Source organism: Palaemon carinicauda, chromosome 14, assembly GCF_036898095.1.
Source record: "Palaemon carinicauda isolate YSFRI2023 chromosome 14, ASM3689809v2, whole genome shotgun sequence".
Lineage (NCBI taxonomy): Eukaryota > Metazoa > Arthropoda > Malacostraca > Decapoda > Palaemonidae > Palaemon > Palaemon carinicauda.
Window position 1 is genome coordinate 21,992,540 of NC_090738.1, and position 27,521 is coordinate 22,020,060.

At 42.3% G+C, this 27,521-nt stretch overlaps 1 protein-coding gene across 5 annotated transcripts in view; it reads left to right on the forward strand.

The window, feature by feature from the left end:
* Positions 1-27,521, forward strand: part of ema (C-type lectin domain containing ema) — a 187,024-nt gene that overhangs the window by 153,979 nt on the left and 5,524 nt on the right. For all 5 annotated transcript variants that reach the window (XM_068386910.1, XM_068386908.1, XM_068386912.1 and 2 more), the window contains 2 exons: positions 10,609-10,746; positions 10,929-11,119. In XM_068386910.1, the coding sequence (XP_068243011.1) occupies positions 10,609-10,746; positions 10,929-11,119 (329 nt within the window). The remainder of the gene's footprint in view (positions 1-10,608; positions 10,747-10,928; positions 11,120-27,521) is intronic.

The following is a 27,521-nucleotide window of genomic DNA, read 5'->3' on the forward strand; positions in this document are numbered from 1 at the left end:
CAGAGTAATTGTTCAGGTCGTCTTCCTTACCAGGTACTTATTTATTTTATGTTTGTTATTTTGAATAACTGCTAAAATGAAATACGGGATACTTAGCTTCTTATGTTAACATGTATGCTGGTCTCCACCCACCCCCCTGGGTGTGAATCAGCTACATGATCATCGGGTAAGATTAATATTGAAAAATGTTATTTTCCTTAGTAAAATAAATTTTTGAATATACTTACCCGATGATCATGAATTTAAGGACCCTCCCTTCCTCCCCATAGAGACCCAGTGGACCGAGGAGAAAATTGGTTCTTGTTGACAAGAAGTACCTGAGTACCTACTCGACAGATGGCGCTGTTGTTGTACACCCCCACCTGTATAGCGATCGCTGGCGTATCCCGACCGTAGGTTTTTTCTGTCGGGCAACAGAGTTGCAGCTACATGATAATCGGGTAAGTATATTCAAAAATTTATTTTACTAAGGAAAATAACATATTCTGGGTTTGTTAGAAATTCCTGTGTCTAGTATTGGAACATTGTGATTTAGATAATTGTTGTGAAGAATTTCATCACTTATGGAAAGGTATGTTGAGGTGGTAGCTGACCATGTATAGAAATCTGAACATAATAGGTCACTCAAGTTTGGAACTGCACATAAGAGGGAGATATACCAGGAGCAGCTGAATTTTGCAGCTATAGCCATGGGAAAGTTAAACTCCAATTTGTTCTCAATCAATGCAGCCATCCTTGTCTCTCTTATACTTTACGAGCATGACATAGTCTGCTGTAATGGTACTGGTCAAAGATGGATTCAGTCAGTACTGTATATTAAAGTTTACAGGAAACCAACCTGTATATGGCAGATGTACATCGCTAAAAAACTAGTCTCCTATAGCACTACGTAATGCCCGATAGATAATTTAGTTATGGATTCTGAAGGAATTTGTTTCTTAAGCAAAGGCTAAAACTCATATTTTTTAAATATTTAACTTAGCCGGTGAATATATAATAGCTGACGTCTCCGGCGGCTCGACAGAAAAACACAAAAACTCGCGAGCGATCGCTATGAAGGTTGCGGGTGTGCCCACCAGCGCCAACTATCGGCCAGATACCGCATATACATGTAAACAGCTCCAGTTCTTCTCTGTCGGTCTGATCGACAAGTTGATTCCATTACTCGCTGTTAACCTGGAGTTTTTCAACAGTCTTGGTGAAGTACTTCTTTTTGGTTTGAGCTTTCGCAGTGCAGGTGTTTTATCAACTTAAACTCTTGAACTCTTTTTTGGATAGATTTAATTGTTGATGACTTTGGATTGTTTTTTGGTCTTTCTTTGACTTTTCAAAATGGCTGACCCTTCTCCAATTCCTAGATTTCGTAAATGTAATGCTAGGGATTGTAATAAGCGTCTTCCAAAGGCCTCTCTCGACCCACATACTGTGTGTTCTAATTGTCGGGGTAAAACCTGTCAATTAGGAGATCGGTGTGATGAGTGCATGGGCCTTTCGGAATTCGATTGGCTTGAGTTTGACAAGTATTCTCGTAAGCTAGAGAGAGATAGGGTGAGGAGAAGTTCCTCTAGATCGTTAGAATTTTCCTCCTCCCATGCCCCTGAACCTAATCCTTCCCCAGTAGTAGTTGTGCCTGAACCCTCTACTAGCACTCAGGAACCATCAATGCGGGATATGTTACGTGCCATTCAAGCTTTGGGCGAGAGAGTTGAGTCGTTAGCTACGGACCGTAATCAACTCATGGCGGACGTAAAAGAGTTAAAGTGTCAGAGTGCCACATTAGAAAATCATGGGAAAGTGATTAGTGCGCAAAGTGTTATCAGTGTTGCGACCGAGGGTTCGTCTGTTCGTGCCTGTCGTTCGCCTAGTCCGAGACCTCTTGCAAGCTCCCAAGCCCCAGGGAGAAGTAATGTCGTAGGACTTATGGGTTCGAGAGGCTTTAACCAACGAACAGACGTTCCCTCTATGGTTTCAGGCGTGTCTCGTCAAGACCGCCTCTACCATAAGATGAGCGAGACGGTTTTCTCCTCGTCATCCGAAGGCTTATCGCGTAAGAAACCGTGGAGAAAGGTTTCGAGACCCTTAAAGCGAAAGTCAGTCCCTTCAGGACAGGTCCAGCGTCCTGGTTGTAGCCATTGGGACAGCTCTGACCCTGTGCAGTCATCGGAAGACTGCTCGCCGCCTAAACAGAAGCGTAACACAGGCTCTGAGAGTCTTAGTGTAGGCAATGTTTTGCAGTCACAGACGTTACCCTCGTCTCTTGCCGCACCCATTCCTGTTGATCCTAAATGGGTTGTACTGCAAGACATGCAGAATAAGCTTGCCTCTCTTATGGAGGACTATTCTGCTGAGCAGGTTCACGATGATCCTCGCCGCTTAGCTGATCGAGATCCTGGCCGTCAGCCGCCCAAACGAGCCTTTGCTCGTCCTGTTGACGTTGGCGTTACAAAGTCACGTCAGTCACGTTTTGTAGAGCCTCACTCGATGCAGTCCCGTGTTGACTTTCAGCCGCATGTGGACGTTCAGCCGCTGCCGCATGCTCTTGTTGACGTTCAGGACGTTCGCCAACCAGCGAAGTTGACTTGTTTTGACGTTGAGCGTCAAGCACCGCAGTCAAGAGTTGTTTTGACTGCTCAGTCTAGGCAGTCAAGGCAGTCTCGAGTTGACGTCGAGCGTCCTCCCGCTCCTGTTGTTGTTGCTAGTCAGTCTGTTAAGCAGTTACATGACGTAGCGTCCTGGACTGCTACTGATGCTCCGGTGCGTGTGGACTCTGCTTGTCAAGCATTGCCACCAAGGCAAGTCTCTCCCTTGCTTGAGACTCAGCAGTTATCGGACGAAGCTCCTTCAGATGAGGACATTGCTGATCCTCATCCTGATGATAATCCTTCAGATGTAGATGAACCTAAGGCGGTTTCTCCTTCGATGGACTTTAAGAAGATCATGATGATTTTCAAGGATCTTTTTCCAGATCACTTTGTTGCTGTTGCTCCTCGTTCGCCTCCGTCTGAGTTTGCTCTAGGCTTACCTGCTACCAAGCCAGCCTTTACTAAGCTAGTGCTTTCTCGCTCTTCCAAGAGGGCTTTATGTCTTCTAGGCGACTGGTTGGATACCAGGAGGCGTTTGGGGAAGACGGCCTTTGCCTTCCCTCCTTCTAAGCTTGCTTCTAGATCGAGCGTCTGGTATGACACGGGAGAAGTTCTCGGCTTGGGAGTCCCTGCCTCTGCCCAGGGTGACTTCTCAAGCCTTGTAGACTCTCCCCGTCGCCTGGCCATGAGACGCTCGAAGATTTGTTGGTCCTCCTCGGACCTTGACCATCTGCTTAAAGGCGTATACAGGGCCTTTGAAGTGTTTAACTTTCTTGACTGGTCATTAGGAGCTTTAAGTAGGAAGATCTCGTCTGCCGACCAAGATGTTTCCTTACTTATCATGTCCTGTATGGATAAAGCCATCCGCGATGGCTCCAATGAGCTCGCCTCCACCTTTACGTCGGGAGTCTTAAAGAAGCGAGAAACCCTTTGCTCTTTCCTTTCGGCAGGAGTTACTACCTGTCAGAGATCGGAACTGCTCTTTGCTCCCTTATCAGCGGCCTTGTTTCCACAACAGCTGGTTAAGGATATAGCTGCTTCGCTTGTGCAGAAGGACACCCACGACCTGATGGCGTCCTCTGCTCGCAAAGGGGCTCCTTCTTCATCCTTTACTGTGAGACCCAGGATCGAGACTCCGGCATCTAGATTTATCCCGCCCTTTCGTGGCAGAGCTCCCAGCAGGGGAGGCTCTCGTACCAAGGGAAAGAGAGGTAAGAAGAGAGGAGCCAAGTCCTCCCGTGGCAGAGTCTGACTGCCCACAGCCTCAGACAGCGGTAGGTGCCAGATTGAAGAGCTTCTGGCAGGCCTGGGAGAAGAGGGGTGCAGACCAAGAGTCTGTTCTGTTGCTCAGAGAGGGGTACAAAATACCGTTTGTACGCAAACCTCCTCTAGTAATAACTCCCATAGACCTCTCTCCCAGGTACCGAGAGGAGTCAAAGAGACAAGCCCTAAATCAAGAAGTGTCTCTGTTGCTAGAGAAGGGAGCGGTGGTGAAAGTCTCGGACCTTCAATCACCAGGGTTTTACAACCGTCTCTTCCTAGTCCCAAAGCATACAGGAGGTTGGAGGCCGGTGCTAGATGTCAGTGCGCTCAACGTTTTTGTTACAAAAACAAAATTCACGATGGAGACCACGAAGTCCGTCTTAGCAGCGGTCAGAGAGGGAGACTGGATGGTCTCTCTCGACCTACGAGATGCGTACTTCCACATTCCTATACACCCGGATTCCCAACCGTTTCTGAGGTTTGTTTACAGGAATGTGGTGTACCAGTTTCGAGCCCTGTGCTTTGGCCTCAGTCCTGCTCCTCTCGTGTTTACGAGGCTCATGAGGAATGTGGCAAAATTCCTCCATCTATCGGGAATCCGAGCCTCCCTGTACTTGGACGACTGGCTTCTCAGAGCATCATCCAGTCATCGCTGTCTGCAGGATCTACATTGGACGTAGGGTCTGGCCAAGGAGTTGGGACTTTTGGTCAACTTAGAAAAGTCCCAACTGATCCCATCCCAGAGTATTCTATATTTGGGGATGGAGATTCGCAGTCCAGTTTTTCGGGCTTTTCCATCTGCCACCCGAACAGAACAAGCCCTGCTCAAAGTCCAACTAATGCTGAAAAGAGAACGTTGTTCAGTCAGGAGTTGGATGAGTCTCGTAGGGACTCTCTTATCCCTGGAGCAGTTTGTCTCGCTAGGGAGACTACACCTTCGGCCTCTCCAGTTCCATCTAGCCTCTCACTGGAACAAGGGCAAGACTTTAGAGACGGTATCAATCCCAGTCTCCGAACCAGTAAAGGCATGCCTGAAATGGTGGGACAGCAATATCAGTCTGAGATAGGGTCTATCCCTAGCAGTCAAGAACCCAAACCACGTGTTGTTCTCAGACGCGTCGGATTTGGGTTGGGGTGCGACCCTGGACGGTCAGGAATGCTCGGGTCTGTGGACCTCAAGTCAGAAGAGCATGCACATCAACGGCAAGGAGCTATTAGCAGTCCACTTGGCCTTGATGAAATTCGAAAGCATTCTTCGAAACAAAGGGGTAGAGGTCAACTCAGACAACACCACAGCTTTGGCGTACATCTCCAAGCAAGGAGGCACACACTCCCTCACGCTGTACGAGATCGCAAGGGACCTTCTCACTTGGTCAAGAAATCGAGGCATCTCCCTGTTGACGAGATTCATCCAGGGGGACTTGAACGTCTTGGCAGACTGTCTCAGTCGGAGGGGTCAGGTGATACCCACGGAATGGACCCTCCACAAGGATGTGTGCAAGAGTCTTTGGGCGACTTGGGGTCAACCCACCATAGACCTCTTTGCCACCTCGTTGACCAAAAGGTTACCGATTTATTGCTCACCAGTCCCAGATCCAGAGGCGATCCACATAGACGCGTTTCTACTGGATTGGTCTCATCTGGACTTATATGCATTCCCACCATTCAAGATAGTCAACAAGGTACTGCAGAAGTTCGCCTCTCACGAAGGGACAAGGTTGACGTTGGTTGCTACCCTCTGGCCCGCGAGAGAGTGGTTTACCGAGGTACTTCAATGGCTGGTAGACATTCCAAGAAGTCTTCCTCTAAGGGTAGATCTCTTACGTCAGCCCCACGTAAAGAATGTTCATCAAAGCCTCCCCTCGCTTCGTCTGACTGCCTTCAGACTATCGAAAGACTCTCAAGAGCTCGAGGCTTTTCGAAGGAGGCAGCCAGTGCGATTGCGAGAGCTAGGAGAGCTTCTACCATCAGAGTATACGAGTCAAAGTGGGAAGTCTTTCGAGACTGGTGCAAGTCAGCATGTGTCCTCTTCCAGTACCTCTGTAGCCCAAATCGCAGATTTTCTTTTACATCTGAGAAATGTTCGCTCCCTCTCAGCTCCCACTATTAAGGGCTACAGGAGTATGTTGGCTTCGGTCTTTCGACATAGAGGCTTAGATCTTTCCAACAATAAAGATCTCCAAGATCTCCTTAAGTCTTTCGAGACCTCAAAGGAACGTCGTTTGGCAACTCCTGGATGGAACTTAGACGTGGTCCTAAGGTTCCTCATGTCAGACAGGTTTGAGCCATTACATTCAGCCTCCCTGAAGGATCTCACCCTCAAGACGCTTTTCCTAGTGTGCTTGGCTTCGGCTAAAAGGGTCAGTGAAATTCATGCCTTCAGTAAGAACATCGGCTTTTCTACAGAAAAAGCCACATGTTCACTTCAATTTGGTTTCCTGGCCAAAAATGAACTGCCTTCTCGTCCTTGGCCTAAGTCTTTTGATATACCTTGCCTGTCAGAGATCGTAGGCAACGAGCTTGAAAGAGTGCTTTGTCCAGTTAGAGCTCTTAAGTTCTACTTAGCTCGTACTAAGTCCTTACGAGGTGGATCTGAGGCATTATGGTGCTCAGTTAAGAAACCATCATTGCCTATGTCAAAGAATGCTTTGTCATATTTTATCAGATTTTTAATACGAGAGGCTCATTCTCACTTGAATGAAAAAGACCGATGCTTGCTTAAGGTTAAGACGCACGAAGTAAGAGCTATAGCAACTTCCGTGGCCTTTAAGCAAAATAGATCTCTGCAAAGTGTTATGGACGCGACCTTTTGGAGAAGCAAGTCGGTATTCGCGTCATTTTACTTAAAAGATGTCCAGACTCTTTATGAGGACTGCTACACACTGGGTCCATTCGTTGCAGCGAGTGCAGTAGTGGGTGAGGGTTCTACCACTACATTCCCTTAATTCCAATATCCTTTTAATCTGTCTCTTGAAATGTTTTTAATCTTGTTTTTGGGTTGTACGGAAGGCTAAGAAGCCTTTCGCATCCTGGTTGATTTGGCGGGTGGTCAAATGTCATTTCTTGAGAGCGCCCAGATTAGGGGTTTGATGAGGTCCTGTTGTATGGGTTGCAGCCCTTGATACTTCAGCTCCTGGGAGTCTTTCAGCATCCTAAGAGGATCGCTGGGCTTCGTGAGGAAGACAGACTAACAAGTCAGAGTAATCGTCTAAGTCAACTTCCTTACCAGGTACCTATATATATTTGGGTTTTGTTATGATATAACTGTCAAAAACTCTAAGCATATATGCTGTAAACTTTATTAATTCTGGTCTCTACCCACGACCATGGGTGTGAATCAGCTATTATATATTCACCGGCTAAGTTAAATATTTAAAAATGATATTTTGATTATAAAATAAATTTTTGAATATACTTACCCGGTGAATATATAAATTAAAGGCCCCCCCTTCCTCCCCGATAGAGACCCAGCGGGATGAGAAGAACTGGAGCTGTTTACATGTATATGCGGTATCTGGCCGATAGTTGGCGCTGGTGGGAACACCCGCAACCTTCATAGCGATCGCTCGCGAGTTTTTGTGTTTTTCTGTCGAGCCGCCGGAGACGTCAGCTACTATATATTCACCGGGTAAGTATATTCAAAAATTTATTTTATAATCAAAATATCATTTTTATTAATCTTGCTTTGCTGTCACTTTTATTGTAGCTTCTCAAAAGTGTAATTTTTTCACTTGAACAACATATTAAAACAATTTTCTTTCCCTATACCTTTCCTTCTTTGAGTCACCACTGGAGAAGCCCTATCCATACATGATACTGGAGAGTTGTGCCGAATGAGAATTCGTCACACCAGATTGACGCACAGCTTTTTGATGAGTGGAGAACATCAGCCATTCTGTGAATGTTGCTTGGTGCCATTAACTATTAAGCATATATTAACTGAATGTCCAAGTTACTTGACAGAGAGATTGCACCATTTTCATAATTGCAAAGATAGCAATGGCATTTACATGCTATCAAAAAATTTGGGACTTGAAGACATGTGAATTGTCTTTTCAAGTTTACTGTGGAAACAAATTTATTTGATAAGTTTTAATCATAGTTTGAAATAAGGGTTTTATAATAATCCTGAACTAAATTTGCTGACATATATGACCATCACTGTTATGATGCTAGAGATATCTAATACTCAATCAATTATAAGCAATAGTTTTATCATCATCATTACGGATTATTTATAAACCCTGATCAATATTTTACTTATGTATTTATTGGAACTATTTTACCAAAAGAAATGGCTTTACAAAGGTTTCGCTGTTAATAGCTTTCATTACACATATTACCCTTTAGAAACATTTGTTCCTACGTACCGTGTATACAAACCTTTTATCCTTTAAAATAAGGAACAAGTCTTTAGCAGAGTTGGATTGGCCATTGAATTTGTTAATGTGGTAGTTAATGACAAGTGGTGAGTGTGGGCGAGAAACATGTCACTTGTTTCCGGCCACAAGGAGTACAGATGTATTGTTGCTCCCTTACCACAGTTCTTCACATTTCTTCTTTCAGGAAGTGAATGTTGACTGTTGCTCATGATTATGGATGTGATGCCAAAAATTCATTCTTACATTCTCTCTACGTTTTTGCTGGGGCATTATTGTTTGCAATCATCCTGGTGTTTTGAGTAGAAGTCATGAACTCCTGTGCAGTACCAGGCGTGTGTCTTGAAAGGGAGGAAGAGACCTAAGCGTTCTTGCATGTCTGTCTTGGCAATGCCAAAGAAGGCACCGAAGAAGTCTATCTTCTTCCATTCTTTCATTTAGTGAGTCTACTACCAATGCTCCCTGGTTCTGTCCCCAGGGAGTATGCATCAGGAGCAAGGAGCTATCGGAACTATGTTAGCGGGCTTTTTAGGTTTTAGTGGCGTGTGGAGTTCCCCCAGTATTCGCTGCAGTCCTTTGGAAGTTGGGGCTCTTCTCTCTTTGCTGTGCAGACTGTTGATGACAATTTTGACCCTAAGAATACTTTCAGGTAGGCCCTCTATGCCTTTGTTGAGAGAACTAGTAGCTAAGGCTACCTTTTCTGTGGTATTCCCAGTGCCAGTGTCTCCAGTGGTATTCCTAGTAGTGAAAGGCATGGTTGATGTCTTAGTGACCCCAGTGATGTTCCCAGTGGTGTTCCCTCCAAAGCCCAAAAGTGCTGTAAAGGTCCATCCTGTGACACCAATGCCGGCGAGAAAACCAGCACTTGATGGTGTAATGCCTAATGTTGGGTGTAAGTCGGCTTCGGGGCCGAAAGTGTGTGGCCTTGGTGCAAGGTATTACTCTTTTATATCATCTCTGACTCAGTTACCCCAACCCCTGTGCCTGGAGGTCTGTGTCCCACAGTCTCCACTTCCTCTGTGCAGTGATCTCACCTGTCTTTGTGCCACAAGCCCCTGTGAGTATGCGTAACCCCTTCCCTATGACTGTTCCCCATTATTGTATTTCCTGTCGGAGCAACCCTTTGATACAAAACCCAGGTTCGAGGCCTTCTCCGTCCCTTCTATGTAAAGCATCGGGTTCTATCCAGAGGATCGGCATCAATGACCTTGGATGTCAGGATGCCAGAGAACTTCAAATCAATCAATATGATCCAGAGAAAATGCTTTTGTGTCCCGTGAGGACCATGAGGTGCTATCTGAAAAGGACCTAAATCCTCAGGCATAGCACTGGCAACAACATGAAAGAAGTGTCAAGGAACAAAATCTCTTGGTTGAGGTACCAGCTAAGACCATAGCTCACAAAGTAAGTGGTATAAGCCCTACTTAAGCCTCAAGAGGAATCTTGCATTTGGCAAGGTGTTGAAGATTGGGGTTTGGAAACACCTGACTGCATTCATTGCCCTTTACCTATAGGAATATACCCCCAAGCTCTCGACACCTTTGTGCTTGGTCCTGTGGTGACTGCTCAAATAGTTGTGTAATCAACCTAGCTCTTACACAGGAGAGGAAGCATCTTGTCTATGGTAACATATAGATGCAAGTCTGGACTGAAAGGTAGAATGACTTCTCTTTCATTTTTCTACCGCCGCTTTTTGGGATGAAGAGGTTGAAGTATTACTTGCTGGATCTGACGATGTCGTTAAGTTACATTTGAGAGCTTCGTTCTATAGAATCTAGAAAAGGGTATCCCCCAGCCTCCCAAACAATGGGGAGGATGATGGAATTTATACCAACCCATTGATCATCATGCACTAGGCATATTGTTCTGCACTGCTCTCCCCTTCAGGGAAGAGATCCCTCATTTAACCATATACCAATCTTCTTGGACAGACGAGGCCCAATCAGTTATTCATTCCTATGATTTACAGATTGGAGGTGGCTGGTGTCATCTCCTTTGCTCCTAGACAGGATCAGGCAGATTTACATTTCTGAGAAAAAATAAGAACCAACCAGTTCAATTTTTGGGGGAATTCCAACCTTCCAATCAGTGAATCTTCATATTTGAAGGAAAATTGTTTTGTATATGTTTAGGAACAAATAACAAATTTTAAAATGACTCTCAATCGTGAGCTGTACATCAAAAGTCACTTGCTTCCAGCATGTTGAGAGGCGGGGGCTCTCATTCGCACTCACTACTTGTTGCTAACTACTTAGTTAACAAATTCAATGGATGTTCTATCTTCGCTAAAGAAATGTTACCTATTTTAAAGGACTTATGTTTATAAAGCTAGGGAAAATGCAGATTTAAAAATTTATATTTTTTAAATTTTTCATCTTGTGTAGGGAGAGGACTGAGTCGTGCAGGTGGAGCTGATGTTCGAAGTCGAAGTCAATCTCATCGTCCTTTGTTTAATGTGAATCGTGTGCCAGGATTTGCCTTGAAGCGTGAAGGTGGAGCTCTACCTCAGACTACCTCAGATGGTAAGTATTTCTAATTGTTGTATATTTCATCTTTATATCTGAAATATATAGTTTGGATTATTTGTTTAATATATTGTATATAGTATTGGTATAGTATTGTGTATCTTTTGTGAGAATATGAGATTTCTGTGAATTGTATTTTTATCTTATAATTTGTGCATGTATTTCTGTAATATGTTTAGAAGAAGGTCGAAGTGGACGTCCTGAATCTCGAAGTCCTAGTCGAAGTAGCCGCCAAAATAATAAAGTTCCATCTGTTCGTGAGAGAGGTTCACGTTCCAGTTCTCGGCCAAGGCCTCGTAGTGAAGAAATTCCAATGGAAGACATGATGGCTTCTGGCAACCTTCCCCAGATGTCTCCTTCTATGCCAAAGGTTTGTATTTTAATGCAGTAATTTTTTTTTGTCTTTGGTTGTTTATGAACTTTTATTTTTCAATATTAAACTTACCCGATAATCATGTAGCTGTCAACTCCGTTGCCCGACAGAATTCTATGGAGGGATACGCCAGCTATCACAATACTAGAAGGGGGTGTACTTACCAGCGCCACCTGTGGCCAGGTACTCAATCATTTGTTGTTGACACCTCCTCAATTATTCCTCTGTCGTGCTTCCGGCTAGACGTTCTGGGATACGCTCATGGTCTTCGAGTTTATTCATGGATATTTGGTGAAGTATTCTCTTAGATTAACGGCTGTCGCATACTGGAATCCTTTTTATATTAGCTAGTTAGCTTTTATATAAACTCTGATTAACGGTTAATGAATTTTTGCTTGTTTTTGGATCACCCTTTGACTTACTCTTTGAAACAAGATGTCTGACGTTTCGCAAGCTCCCTCCCATAGACGATGTAGGTCTTGCAATAGGCGTATTCCGAAGGTCTCGGTAGATCCTCACACCGCTTGTTCTGACTGTAGGGACAGGCCCTGTCTATTAGAAAATTGGTGTGAGGAGTGCGCCGGACTTTCGGAATTGGATTTTGTACGTCTTTTAAAATATTCATCAAAGTTAGAGAGAACTAGAGTTAGGAGAAGTTCTTCTCACTCTTCTATGTTTTCCTCACCTCATGATCCCCTACCTTTTCCTACCCCTGTAGTGGCTACCCCCGAACCTACTGTGTGCCCTCCGCCTGATATGTCAACTGTTTTGCGTGCTATTCAGGCTTTAGGAGATAAAGTAGAATCAGTGGTAAGTGACCATAAGTCTCTGATGGCCGAGGTTAAAGAACTGAAGGTCAAGAGTGCAGTGGGTGGAAATAGTGCCAGTGCTGTGACGAGTGCTAGTGTCTGTGCAGTGCCAAGTGCTAGTGGTGCCAGTGTGGTGCGTGAGGATTTTTCTGTGCGAGCCAGTCGTCCTCCCAGTCCGGGACCTCTTGCAAGCTCCCATGCCCAGGGGAGAAGCAATGTCGAAGGGCTTAAGGGTTCGACAGGCCTTGTTAGGCGCACAGAATTATCCTCGGTGGTTGCGGGCGTGTCTTCCTTAGACCGTCACTCCCACCTGCAGACGATTGAGCCCGTCTTCTTGTCCGCTGATCTTCATGCAGGGAAGAAACGTTGGTCTCAGGTCTCGAGACCGCTTAAACGTAGAGTTCAGTCAGCGAGTGCTCAGCCAGGTTGTAGTCATTGGCTCAGCTCCGACTCGCCTCTGTCATCGGTCGACTGTACTCCGCCCAAGAGGAGTAAGGTTCTGCCTATACAGACCCCGACTGTGACTTTACCTCAGTCTGTTATCGTTTCTGCCGACCCCAAGTGGACCCTGCTTCAGTCCATGCAAGTTCAGCTTTCGGACTTGATGCGTGAGTGTCGGGCTGAGAGTGTTGCACCGCCTGCACTCCCTCCACCTGTTCTCGCTGCACCTGTGCTCGCCCAGCCTGCACCTGCTCCGCCTGTGCTCGCCCAGCCTGCACCTGCTCCGCCTGGTCGCAGCACCATCTGCCAGGCGTACGATGTTGAACCACTTTCGGAGTTTGCTGTTCACAGTGTTGTTCAGCCTCAACCTTCTTTAAGGCAACCCTTGCTTTGGGATCAGGAGAGTTACACTCTTCCTCCTCCTCCCCTTGCTGCTCCACCAGTGGTGCAACTCTCGGTTGGGGTACAACAACCTCTCCCCTCCGTGAGTCTGTCTGCTCAACCAGCGCTGCACCGAGTTCAACCCTCATCTAGGCAAGCTCATCTACACCATGGACTTGCGCCTCAGGAGCCTCAGCTTGCTAGAACTTTACCTTGTTCTGCGCAGCCTCAACCTTCTCATGCTCCACTCATCTCTCAGGAACAGGAACGGACTACTCCGCCTCCGTCCTCCGCTCAGCTGGTGCAATCCTTGGGTGCAACTCTTGCTAGGAGTCAACCTCCTTCACCCTTGCACCTGCCTTCTGCTCCGACTGTTGTTCAGCCTATGCAGTCTGAACCTCAGGTTTTCCCTCAAGTTGAGGAAACCTCTGTTGTTGTTCCTACCCGTTCTGACTCTGCGGTTCAGCATTCTGGTCCTTTTGCTTCGCTACCTTCTGCTGATGAAGTGTCGGATGATGAGGAGGCACATCTTGATCCCTCATCAGACGTGGAGGAGTCTAAGCTTTCTCCATTGTCTGTTGATTTTAGAAAGGTCTTGGCTCTACTCAGGGAGCTTTACCCTGACCACTTCGTCTCTGCTGTTCCCCGCTCTCCTCCATCTGAGTTTTCGCTAGGCGTACAACAAGCTAAGTCGAGCTATACTAAGCTTGTCCTAGCTAGATCCTCCAAGAGGGCCTTAAGGACCTTAGGGGAGTGGCTTCAGTCTAAACAACACCTGGGCAAGACTTCCTTCATGTTCCCTCCTACGAAGCTCGCATCGAAAGGTTGCGTTTGGTATGCCACAGGGGAAGCACCAGGCTTGGGAGTTCCTGCCTCTGCCCAGGCTGACTTCTCAAGTCTGGTGGACTCGCCTAGGAGGACTGCGATGAGACGCTCGAAGGTTTGTTGGACCTTCTCAGACCTGGATCATCTTCTGAAAGGGTTGTTCAGAGCTTTCGAAATGTTCAACTTTCTCGACTGGTGCCTGGGAGCCCTCAGCAAGAAAACATCTCCTGCGGACAAAGACTCTGCCATGCTAATTATGTCCTGCATGGATAAGGCTATCAGGGATGGATCGGGTGAGCTAGCGTCGTTATTTGTATCAGGGGTGTTGAAGAAAAGGGAACAACTGTGTACCTTCCTCTCAGCCAGCATTACACCGTGCCAGCGGTCACAGCTCCTTTTTGCTCCACTCTCAAAGTTCCTCTTTCCCGAGGAGCTAGTTAAGGACTTGTCGGCTGCCCTGATACAGAAGGACACGCACGATCTTGTAGCCTCATCGGCTCGTAAGTCTAAGGTTACCACCTCTGTCCCCAAGACTTATCGCTCTCCAGTGGCTGATACCCCGGCCACTAGGTTCATACCGCCCTTTCGTGGTAGAGCCCCCAGCCGAGGAAGCTCCCGTCCAGACTCTCACAGGGGCAAGTCTAGGAAAGGACCCAGGACATCTAAGGGAAAGCACTGACTCTCAGATTCTCCAGACAACTGTAGGAGCCAGGCTCAAGATCTTCTGGCAAGCCTGGGAGAAGAGAGGTGCAGACGCACAGTCTGTCAGTTGGCTGAGGTACGGTTACAGGATTCCATTCTGCCTCAAACCGCCTCTGACCACATCGCCCATCAACCTCTCTCCCAACTACAAAGAAGAGGACAAGAGGCTAGCATTGCAACAGGAGGTGTCGCTACTTGTGCAGAAGAAGGCAGTGGTTATAGTCCGGGACCATCAATCCCCGGGCTTCTACAACCGTCTCTTTCTTGTGGCCAAAAAGACAGGAGGTTGGAGACCGGTGCTGGACGTCAGCTCTCTCAACGAGTATGTCACCAAGCAGACGTTCACAATGGAGACGACCAAGTCGGTCTTAGCAACGGTCAGACAGGAGGACTGGATGGTCTCGTTGGACTTGAAAGATGCATACTTTCACGTTCCCATTCATCCAGACTCCCAACCTTTCCTGAGATTCGTTTTCGGAAAGGTTGTCTATCAGTTCCAAGCCCTGTGTTTTGGCCTAAGCACAGCTCCTATGGTCTTTACTCATCTGATGAGGAATGTAGCGAAATTCCTGCACTTATCGAACATCAGAGCCTCCCTCTACCTAGACGACTGGCTGTTGAGAGCCTCCACGAGTCGTCGTTGTCTGGAGAACCTCTCTTGGACTTTAGATCTAATCAGAGACCTAGGTCTATTAGTCAATATAGAGAAATCTCAACTCATTCCCTCCCAATCCATTGTGTACCTGGGAATGGAGATTCAGAGTCGGGATTTTCGGGCTTTTCCATCGGCCCCCAGGATAAACCAAGCCCTAGAGTGCATCATGAGCATGCTGAAGAGGAGCAATTGCTCAGTGAGACAGTGGATGAGTCTCACAGGGACCCTCTCATCTCTGGCCCTGTTTGTCGAGCTAGGGAGACTCCACCTCCGCCCTCTTCAATTCCATCTTGCAGCTCATTGGGACAAGGGCTCGACTCTAGAAGCAGTCTCTATCCCTATCAACCAAGAGATGAAGACCACTCTCCGGTGGTGGAAGCACAATCTTCTTCTCAAGGAGGGTCTATCATTGGCCATCCAGACCCCCCATCTTCATCTCTTCTCGGATGCATCGGACTCGGGCTGGGGTGCGACCTTGGACGGACGGGAATGCTCAGGAGTATGGAACAAGGAACAAGGATTACTCCACATCAACTGCAAGGAACTGTTAGCAGTCCATCTTGCCCTGTTGAACTTCAAGTCCCTCCTGCTAGGCAAAGTGGTGGAGGTGAATTCAGACAACACCACAGCCTTGGCTTACATCTCCAAGCAAGGAGGGACCCATTCGAGGAGCCTTTACGAGATCGCAAGGGACCTCCTCATTTGGTCAAGAGGTCTAAACCTCACACTGGTCACGAGGTTCATACAGGGCGATATGAATGTTTCAGCGGATCGCCTCAGCAGAAGGAATCAGGTCATTCCCACGGAATGGACCCTCCACAAGAGTGTGTGCAACAGACTTTGGACGTTGTGGGGTCAACCTACCATAGACCTGTTTGCCACCTCCATCACCAAGAGACTTCCGCTTTATTGTTCCCCTGTTCCAGACCCTGCAGCGGTTCATGTAGATGCTTTTCTTCTGAACTGGTCCCATCTCGACCTGTACGCATTCCCTCCGTTCAAGATTATAAACAAAGTTCTGCAGAAATTCGTCTCGCACGAAGGGACACGGCTGACGCTGGTTGCTCCCCTTTGGCCTGCAAGAGAATGGTACACAGAGGTACTTCAATGGCTAGTCGACTTCCCCAGGACTCTACCTCTAAGAGTGGACCTTCTACGTCAACCACACGTAGACAGGTTGCACCCAAACCTCCACGCTCTTCGACTGACTGCCTTCAGACTGTCGAAAGATTCGCTAGAGCTAGAGGCTTTTCGAAGGAGGCAGCCAGTGCGATTGCCAGAGCTAGAAGAATTTCCACTCGTAGAGTCTACCAGTCTAAGTGGGAGGTCTTCCGAAGCTGGTGTAGAGCCAATTCAATATCCTCTACCAATACCTCTGTGATCCAAATAGCTGACTTCCTTCTTCATCTTAGGAATGAGAGATCCCTTTCAACATCTACGATTAAAGGGTATAGGAGCATGTTGGCCTCAGTCCTCCGCCACAGGGGTTTGGACCTGTCTTCCAACAAGGACCTTCAAGACATTCTCAAGTCTTTTGAGACGTCTAAAGAACGTCGTCTTTCCACTCCAGGCTGGAATCTGGACGTAGTCTTAAGGTTCCTTATGACATCTAGGTTCGAACCTCTCCAGTCAGCTTCCTTCAAGGATCTTACCCTCAAGACTGCTTTTCTCGTTTGCCTTGCAACAGCTAAGAGAGTCAGTGAGGTTCATGCCTTCAGCAAGAACATTGGTTTCACAACCGAATCAGCTACATGTTCTTTTCAGCTTGGATTCCTAGCAAAGAACGAGCTTCCTTCACGTCCTTGGCCTAGATCGTTCGAAATACCTAGCCTCTCCAACATGGTAGGTAACGAACTAGAGAGAGTTCTTTGCCCTGTCAGAGCTCTCAAATATTATCTGAAGAGGTCTAAACCTATTCGAGGACAGTCAGAAGCCTTATGGTGTGCCATCAAGAAACCCTCGAGACCCATGTCCAAGAATGGGCTTTCGTACTATATAAGGCTTCTGATCAGAGAAGCACATTCTCACTTAAAGGAGGAAGACCTTGCATTGCTGAAGGTAAGGACCCACGAAGTAAGAGCTGTAGCTACTTCGTTGGCCTTTAATAAAAACCGTTCTCTGCAGAGCATTATGGATGCAACCTATTGGAGGAGCAAGTCAGTGTTTGCATCATTTTATCTGAAAGATGTCCAGTCTCTTTACGAGAACTGCTACACCCTGGGACCATTCGTAGCAGCGAGTGCAGTAGTAGGTGAGGGCTCAGCCACTACATTCCCTTAATCCCATAACCTTTTTAACCTTTCTCTTGAATACTTTTATTGTTGTTTTTATGGTTGTTACGGTAGGCTAAGAAGCCTTCCGCATCCTTGGATTTGGCGGGTGGTCTATTCATTCTTGAGAAGCGCCTGGGTTAAAGGTTTGGTAGAGGTCCTTTAGTAGGGTTGCAACCCCTTGTACTTTGGCACCTTTGGGTTGATTCAGCCTCCAAGAGGAACGCTGCGCTCAGTAAGGAAGACGAACTTTAAATAAAAGGCAGAGTAACGGTTCTATTCGACTTCCTTACCAGGTACTTATTATTTCATTGTTATTTGAGATAACTGTTATATGAAATTTGGGATACTTAGCTATCCTTTAATCATGTACACTGGTTTTCACCCACCTCCCTGGGTGTGAATCAGCTACATGATTATCGGGTAAGTTTAATATTGAAAAATGTTATTTTTATTAATAAAATAAATTTTTGAATATACTTACCCGATAATCATGATTTAATCGACCCTCCCTTTCCTCCCCAGAGAGAACCAGTGGACCGAGGAATAATTGAGGAGGTGTCAACAACAAATGATTGAGTACCTGGCCACAGGTGGCGCTGGTAAGTACACCCCCTTCTAGTATTGTGATAGCTGGCGTATCCCTCCATAGAATTCTGTCGGGCAACGGAGTTGACAGCTACATGATTATCGGGTAAGTATATTCAAAAATTTATTTTATTAATAAAAATAACATGTTTTAGTGTAAAGAGTAATTTTGAGGATGAATATTAGTCAAGGTGTTAATCTGTCCATTGAATTAAGCATTTAATGTATTTTAAGTTTTTATTCTGTTGAATGTCTGTGCATAAATATTTTTTAACTGGAAACTGTTCATCTTAAGAATACATCGATGGGTGGAAGCTTAGGTATTCTAGTCCAGAATATACATTTGAAATAATAATTTTAGAGTAACAGTAGTATTTTTATTTGTTTTTAAAGTATTCTATAAGAATACAGCAAAACCTCCTTATTCGGTGATCTCCAAACCACCGATTCCACTTTTGAACTATTGAGTTTATTTAATTACCGCAGCTAAACTGGAAGAATCAGGCAAATTTTTTAAACTATACGTCTTTACATCACTATTATTATTATTATTATTATTATTATTATTATTATTATTATTACAAGCTAAGCTACAACCCTAGTTGGAAAAGTAGGTTGCTATAAGCCCAAGGGCTCCAGCAAGGGAAGTAGCCCAGTGAGGAAAGGAAATAAGAAATTAAGAAATAAACTACATTATATGTAAGTGCAGGTAGTTGTCAACTTACGAGCGAGATAGGGACCAAGAGATGCATTCCAAACTAACCAGTCCCAAAAAGAAGGATGTTGTTCAGATGGCGCTCGCGTCGTGGCGTGGGTGGTGTGGCGCTGGTGGTTGGTTAGGGCCTTTGTATCGGTCCATCCCTTTGACGAAGGAATTAACTAAATGGAAGACAACCTGTGAATAGTGGATTTCACGCGCCTTTGCTTTATACGCGACACCCAAAAGGTGCTCGCGCGAGGGTTGTAACCTCAGCATTCCATGCTTTTATCTTTCTCTGGTATAATTGGAAGGTTTTATCAGAAAAGATATATAAGAAGGACTCTTTTCACCGGCAGCCACAGGTCTCTCCCCCCGAAATAGATTTTTCCTTCGTCAAAATCCCTTTTATATTTGATTTTGGGATCGTATTAACAATCACAATTACTTTCTTTTTTTTCTTTACCTTTGGTTGTGATCAGCTGATCTCAAGAGACTGCTCACGTACGAATAACAAGGAGTATAGTTTATATTATTTCTTAGATTATTTGAAATAACTTCACAATAAATATTACATCTGCACTCATACTGTATGTTATAGGATATCATAGTTTCCATACAGTTTGTTTATAGCCATTATTATTAGTTATCATAGTTATCAGTTGTCATATTTCCTTAGACATTATTGTGTTTAATTGGTATTTATCTAACCATATTTATTCTGTTTTTTCAATTTTAGGAACATTTCAATAATTAACAATTACTTTTGGTAGTCGTCAGCTGATCTCAAGGTCATGCAACTGTATTGCGTTTATGCGCACATAGGAATAACAAGTTGTTTATATAATTTCTTAACTTATTCAAAATTTATCGTCACCAATATGTTACAGTATAGGATATCTTAGTTTTCATAGTTCTTTTTTAGCCATTATTGTTAGTTATCATATGAATACATATCTCTCTCTCTCTCTCTCTCTCTCTCTCTCTCTCTCTCTCTCTCTCTCTCTCTCTCTCTCTCTCAAATATACAGTACTTAGTATTATTACGCGATGTTTTTATAACGAGAATACTAATATTACTTGGTAAAGTATCGAAAAGAAATCACTCGATTTGCTGGCTCGTCTTCCACCGGAAATACTGTATGACTTTACCAGACATACAGTACTTCTTTTCTTAAATTTAAGGCAAATATAGTTGTACTCTCGGCTACTCATAAAAACTGATACAGACCGTTGAAATACTGTACTTGATATTGTTTCTCAAAGTTTCAATGATGGGAATAATGAGATTACTCTATAATGAATTGATAGAAAACCACTCTCTTTGCCACGAGCCTTCTGTCCGAAATATGACGTCACCATACGTGGACTGTGATATGAAATGAACTCGACAAAGAATGACTTGAGAAATATGTAAAACCATTCTCTTGCTTTTTTTCTTTGCAATAAAAGGATACTAACTTACCCAGCAAAGGTATTTTATTTTTATATTGCAAGAGAAAATATTTGTCCTATTAGTATACTTTCATTAGATATATATCGATCACAGATGAAACAAAGATATTGCAACTTGCATAGAATATGAGATTCTGTCCTAGGTGTAGTCAAATTTATACTACATAGTATTGTAGTGTACTCGTAAGAACTGATACACACCCACAAAATACTTTGCATCGTTACTCAATATTTTAATTATAGAAATACTAACATTAATTGATAGCCTATTCAAAGGAAATCACTCGATTTGCCCACTCTTTATCCACGGCTTTGCCAGAAATATAACATTACAAGAAATATAATGCTGTATGAACTTGACAGATATTAAAACATTTCTTAATATATTTTTTATTTAATTGCATACTGTATACATTATTATCAAAATAAAATACTAGCTTACCACGATCAGTTAATACAGTATATTCTATACAAGAAAATATGTTATTTCTAAGGAAGCAGTTGTCCTATTTGTGTTCTATTTCAGACAGACTCATGATGTCATCACAGTGAAAAAGTGGTCGTAAAGACAAACAGTCGTAAGTTGCATAGGTCATAAGTTGACGACTACCTGTAATGAATTCAGAAATATAAAATATTGTAAGATCATATTGTAAGATCAGTAACAATATTGAAATGGATTTTTCCTATACTGTTTAAACAATGAGAAGAGTTATACCTGCTTTACAGAAAAAGCATTTATTGATTAGGAAGATCATTCTACATTCTGATCCCAGCTTGAATAAAACTTCTAGAATACTGTGTACTATTGACCCTTATGATGAAGAAATCAAGGTCGTTAGAATTAATCCCATACCTAGTACTACATACAGGATAGTACAATCTAGAAAGATCTGAATGCAAAGGATGGTCAGAAATATAATTATGAAAATCTTATGTAACATACACAAAGAACTTTTTAAACGATGGGGTCAGAAATTTATATCCAGGTAAGGAATAGGGAATTTAATAGTCCACAAGTTTTTGTCCAGCAAATTAAGGTTTTTCCCATTCTTACCTCTTTTCTCTTCATTTATCTCATTTCTGTTATTCACACAGTTTAACTGATAATTTCTTTCTAGAGTATTCCTTATACCCTTATTTCTTTTCTTATTCCAAATTATCATAATTCCCTTTTAATCGGGATTTCCAGCTAAATTCTTCCTGTGTTGATTTTATTTAATGCCAAAGGCTAAAAAGTTTCTCACATTCTATCCTCCTTGCTATTTCTTTTTTTATTTTTGTTTATTCTCACATTTTTACTGTTCATTATTTATACCTTTTACCTTTTTTAGCTTCCTTTATATATTTGTAAACACATTTGTTTCCCGATATTTTACACAAACGCTTTTCACGCTTCACTGAACACACATGGTAGCTTGGCCAGACCTATAAAGTGAAGTAAAGATGAGATTTGCTTGTTAAACAATTATTTCTAAATATCATTAATCACATATTGCAATAACTTTTATTATGCATTATATTTTCTCAGATATTACATATGCAAAATTGTATTATATTTTAGTTTCTCTCTTGATAATTTTCAAAGGTAATAACTTTTTGTATGGGTATTATGTGACATTAGCATGGAATACTTAATAGGTGCTGGTGAAGAAGTTATGTAAATGTTTGCTTTTTCATTACTAATGTATTATTATTATTATTATTATTATTATTATTATTATTATTATTATTATTATTATTAAGGCCAGAATACTGTTATTGCTATATACAACACTACCAGTAATTTTTATACTCAGCAGTTGAGAGAGAGAGAGAGAGAGAGAGAGAGAGAGAGAGAGAGAGAGAGAGAGAGAGAGAGACTCTCTCTTATCTCATGCCTTATTACCTTATCCTATGTTTGGGTTACCCCAGGTCCCTCAGTGTGAGGCACCTCGTATATACACCAGAGTGTTGCTCATGCATCTTCCAGTCTGGGATGCATCTTAGGTGTTTATCGAGCTTATTCTTAAACACATCTACGCTCACTCCTGATATGTTTCTTAGATGAGCTGGCAGCGCATTAAATAATCGCTGCATTATCAATGCTGGTGCGTAGTGGATTAATGTCCTGTGCTCCTTCCTTAGTTTTTCTGGTATAGTTTTGGGCACTATTAATCTACCTCAGCTCGCTCTTTCTGATATTTTTAGCTCCAGGATGTTTTCAGTAATTCCTTCGATTTGTTTCCATGCTTGTATTATCATGTAGCGTTCTCATTGCCTTTCTAGACTGTATAATTTTAGAAATTGTAGTCTTTCCCAGTAGTCAAGGTCCTTAACTTCTTGTATTCTAGCAGTAAAGGACCTTTGTACACTCTCTATTTGTGCAATATCCTTTTGGTAGTGTGGGTACCATATCACATTGCAGTACAGTACTTGAGTGTACTACTATACATAAGTTTTGTATAGCATAATCATGTGTTCAGCTTTTCTTGTTTTAAAGTGTCTGAATAGCATTCCCATTTTTGCTTTACATTTAGCCAACAGTATTGCTATTTGGTCGTTGCATAACATATTCCTGTTTAACATTACACCAAGGTCTTTAATTGCTTCCTTGTTTGTTATTGTCTCGTTATTAGGTCCCCTGTATGCATATACCATTCATTTTCTGTTTCTATAATTTATTGATTCAAACTTATTGTGAGTTAAATACCATCCTATTTATCTCCGCCCATTCATATATTTTCTTTAGACCTCTTTGTAATGAGTTCCTATCTTCATCACAAGTAATTTCTCTACTTATTCTTGTGTCATCGGTGAAACTTCTCACTAGAGAGTCTTTAACATTACAGTCTATGTCTGAGATCATAATAACAAACAGCTGTGCAGCTAATACCGTACCCTGTGGCAGGCCAGATATTACCTGTGCTTCATCTGATTTTCGCCATTTGCAACCACTATCTATTTTCTGTTTTGTAGAAATTCTTTTATCCATTTTCCTATCTTTCCCTTAATATTATGCTTTCTCATTTTTTTTCTTAATATATTATGGTCTACCTTGTCAAAGGCTTTTGCAAAATCTAGATATACCACATCTGTGTCTTTTTCATTTATCATATTATTGTATATGATGTCATAGTGTGCTATCAGTTGGGTTTGTTTACTTTTTCCGGGCACAAAACGGTGTTGACCTACATTGTGTGTGAGAGAGAGAGAGTGTATGTGTGTGTGTGTGTGTGTTTGTGTGCACAAAACAAATTAAGAATGAGTGATAGACATACAGTATATGAGAATGCTTACAGTAACTTGATTAATGGGGTTTTGTCCCATATTTAAGTTTTTAAGAACTTAGGCTTAATATGAACTGATTTGTATGTTACTTGTACCCAATAAAAAATGTCTAAAGTAAAATATATACAGTACATCAGTAACACTTTGAGTTTTTAATAATTTCAGTAATGCTAAAATTCTATTGTATGTAATTTTTGGAACTTTACTTATTTTTCGCTCTTGTGCAGATATATATGACAGTATTATTACTCTATGTACTTTATATAGTTAACTGTCAAGTATTAATATCTTTCAACAGAAGTTCCCTCTACTAATGGGAAGGGAGTGTGCCAGTGAGAGACTATAGATATTACAGTAAACTTTGGTCTTGTTATAATTGCTACGATGGTGGTCAGCTTAGCCCATTTTTCATTAGAGGTTCTCCAAGTAAATTATGATGGGATTATGGGAGACTAAAGTTATTTTCCGGCAGAAAAAAAAAAACAAAATCTTTTATCATGTACCCGTAAGTGTTTGTAGCTTATTAGGTCGATAAGTTAATAATTTTACCCATCTACAGTATATTATTCAAAGTATGTCGGTATTTAAGACAAAGGAGGGGATGTGTAGATATATTGTTTGGTACAAAACAGTTATGCAGTAGGGTTGGTTATAAGAGGAATATCTATACTGTATAACATACTAAACATTGACCTAAAGAACTTGATGATAGAATTGAAAGAGAGGCAATGTAGCAGAAATTGAGAATCTTTAATATAGAAGAAAAGTTCTTGTGACCCATTAAAATTTTTATCGTGGGAGTGAACCAATTTAGATATGTAAGCTGAAGTATGATTGGTTGTGTGTGGAATGACTCTGATACAAGGCTGTGTTATGTCTGTTTAGTATACAGTATATACATATTGGTGGAGTGATGCAATAAACCAGAGAAAGGTAGTGGATGTAGGCATGAAGTTATGAGATAAGCTAATGAGTTGTGAATTTAAGTGCGGAATGGATCATGTGATTGGAAAAAGTAAAGAGAAGTAGCTGAAATTAGTAAAAGTGTTTGATGGTGCTTGCAACATAAAGTTGAAAGTAAATTTGATGAATAGTCAAGTTAGGAGGATTTATTTTAATGGACCTTTTCCTAATTTAAATAATTAATAATTTCTTCCTATGCATATACAAACCTTTCATCCTTTAAATAGGGATATGATTTTAACCCATGCTGGAACAGCAATTGAATTTGTTAACAAAGTAGTCAATGACAGGTAGTGCATGCAGATAAGAATCCCTGACCCACCACTTGTCAGAAGTGCCTCACTTTGAATTTTGGCTGTAATGAATATAAGCGTATCATTGCAGATTTCTTTTTCTTACAGAAAGTGAATGCTGACTGTTGATAGCTTTGGTGTTGGATGTGAAGCAAGTGATTCATACTTCCCTGAGAAAGAGTTGATGTTGCAACCAACTGTTGATCCACGCTCACTCTGTGCTTCTTGTAGGGGGTATCATTGTTTGTAACCATCCCTGTGTTCTGAGAGTAGGTGGTGGCCTCCTGTGTAGTAGCAGTGTTCACCCTGAAAAGGAAAAAAAGAGAGCTATTCCTTCTCCGGGTCAGTTTTGGAAATGCCCAAGTAAACACTATAAGTTTTTCTCTTCTTCATTCTTCTCAGTAAGTGCGTCTGTTGCTGCCACCCCTGCGCACATGCCCCTGGTTTGGCCCCTCGTGAGTATGTATTAGGAGAAAGGACCCCACGGATCGACATTGACAGAATTTTCAGGTCTTGATGGTGTGTGGGGTTCCTCTGATGTTCATCGCACCTCATTGGAGTTTGGAGGCTTTTCACTTGTTTGAGTGCAGACTGCTGATGAGACTTTAAACCAAAGAAAGGCTTGAGCTTCCTTAAGTCTTTCAGGTAGATCTGTTGAGGGAGTTAGCAGCCAAAGATACTTCCCCCAGTTTTCCCAGTGCCAGTGTGTTGAGGTTCAAAGAGCAACACCTGTGCCGGAGGAGAATCCTCTGGCACTAGTAGATGTCACGCCTGAGATTGGGCGTAAGTTGACCTTGGGCCAAAAGTGCATGTTACCCCAGTGCTCAGGGTTACCCCTTTCATCACCCTTTTCCCAGTCACTCCTGAGTTATCCACTCAAATTAAACATCCCTTTCCCCGTCCATACCCTGACTCTTATTCTTGGTGATCTGGGGCCCATAATACCTACTCCCTCTGTGCCTGTGACTGCTTGTTGCCATGTCGTGGGCCCCTGTGAGTGTGCCTTCCTTCTTCCCCATGATAGTGTTCTCCAGTATTGTGGTTTTTGTTGGAGCAACGTGTGTGGTTCCTCCCCTTGGGGGAGTGTCTTCATCATTGGTCACTCAAACCTCGTCTCCTCTGCCTGGAAAGCCTTGGGATAGCCGAGAAGTGGAAAAAGAAATTTGTATATTGTTCTTCTTCCTCCAATTCTGACTGTTCTTCAAAGATAAGGAAGAAGAGGAGAAGGTCGAAGAAGGGCAGGAAGGCCAGTCGTAGCTGTAAGGAGAGGACTTCTCTCGACACCCCCTCTGTTTCCGGGGGTTGTGTACGGTACCAGTGTGGTTACAGGGGCCAGGTTACTGGCTCCATTTCATGGCCCCCCTGGGGCTGTGGCTAAGGTCTCCCTGACTACCCCAGTAACAAAGCAGCATTTAAACCTTTAAAACCCTCAAGTCCCTTGACATCTTTGTGCTTGGTCCTGTGGTGGCTGCTCAAGTAGTCGTCTAGCCAGCCCAGCTCCCACACAGGACAGAAAGCATTTTGTCCATGGTGTAAGTTTGCAATTAAGTGTAGAATGATTGGCTCTTTTCCAATATTTGTCTCCTTTTTGGGGACCAAGCAATCAAAATTCTATATGCTGGGTCTAACTAGATGCTGATAAGTTAAATGTCTGAGCTCCATTCTTTAATTCTAAATACGTATCTCCCCCATTCTTCCTAACAAGGGCGAGTATTGTGGAATTTATACCAACCCATTGATCATACACCAGGTATATTTTTCTGGGTTTATTTCCCCATTGGGGGAAAGGTTTCTTCTGTTGACCATACAGTATACAGTTCATCTTGGACATGCCAGTGCCTCAATCTTCTCATCTCCATGAGAGACAGATAGGAGGTTGCTGGAGTCGGCTCCTTCGCTTCTGTATGGGACCAGGGAAATTCACATTCCCAGGGAAGAAAAGAGCTAGCCAGTTCTGTTCAGGGGGATTTCTGGCCTACCAAGCAGTGAGTCTCCTCATTTAAATGGATGAAAGTTTTGTTTATGCATAAAAAAAATAACTTAAATAAATTTGTATTTTCCTAGCTATACAAACCCTAGTTAAACTACTCACTTCAACCACCTTTCTATCCTGAGTCTTGAGCCGAAAGATCAAAGTGAGGCTCTTCCAACTGGTGGTGAGTTGGGGACTACTTTCCCATGCACACTACCTGTCATTAACCACTTTGTTAACAAATTCAATGGCTATTCCTGCATATTCCAAAATCATCTTCCTATTTAAAGAACTCAGGTTTGTATAGTTAGAAGAAATAAAAATTAACTTTAAAATATTTATTGTATCGTAATATTTCAAAACAATTTATCTTATGCTCATTAATAGATGACAGCAAGTGATTTAATTGTCCTCACCTCAAAATATTGTAGATAGAGTAGGAGGCTACATTTCATTTAAAATTTTATAACTAACTTTCACACATTTTATATATATATATATATATATATATATATATATATATATATATATATATATATATATATATATATATATATATATATATATATATATATATATATATATATATATATATATATATATATATATATATATATACATATATATATATACATATATATATATATATATATATATATATATATATATATATATATATATATATATATATATATATATATATATATATATATATATATATATATATATATTTATATTATGACTTGCATAAGTTTTAATCATATCAAAGGGTACAACTTTTAAATTTTAACTTGAAATTACTGTAAATTGTTTTTAGATAAAGACGTTTAACTCCTGAAAAAATAACTGTTTCCTCAACTTTGTACTCTTCGACAATTCAGGAAAAGCATGTGAACATCAGTAGTGTTATTCGTAATTGAGTACTGTATGTAATTAGAGAAATTATATGTAAAAGCTAAACCTTCATGAAAACTCGATGGTACTCCATGTGAATACATGGCTCATCCATCTTGATAGCAAAAAAAAAAATTTCTGTTTTAGGGGTGTACAATATATGAGACATAATTGATTACAGAATA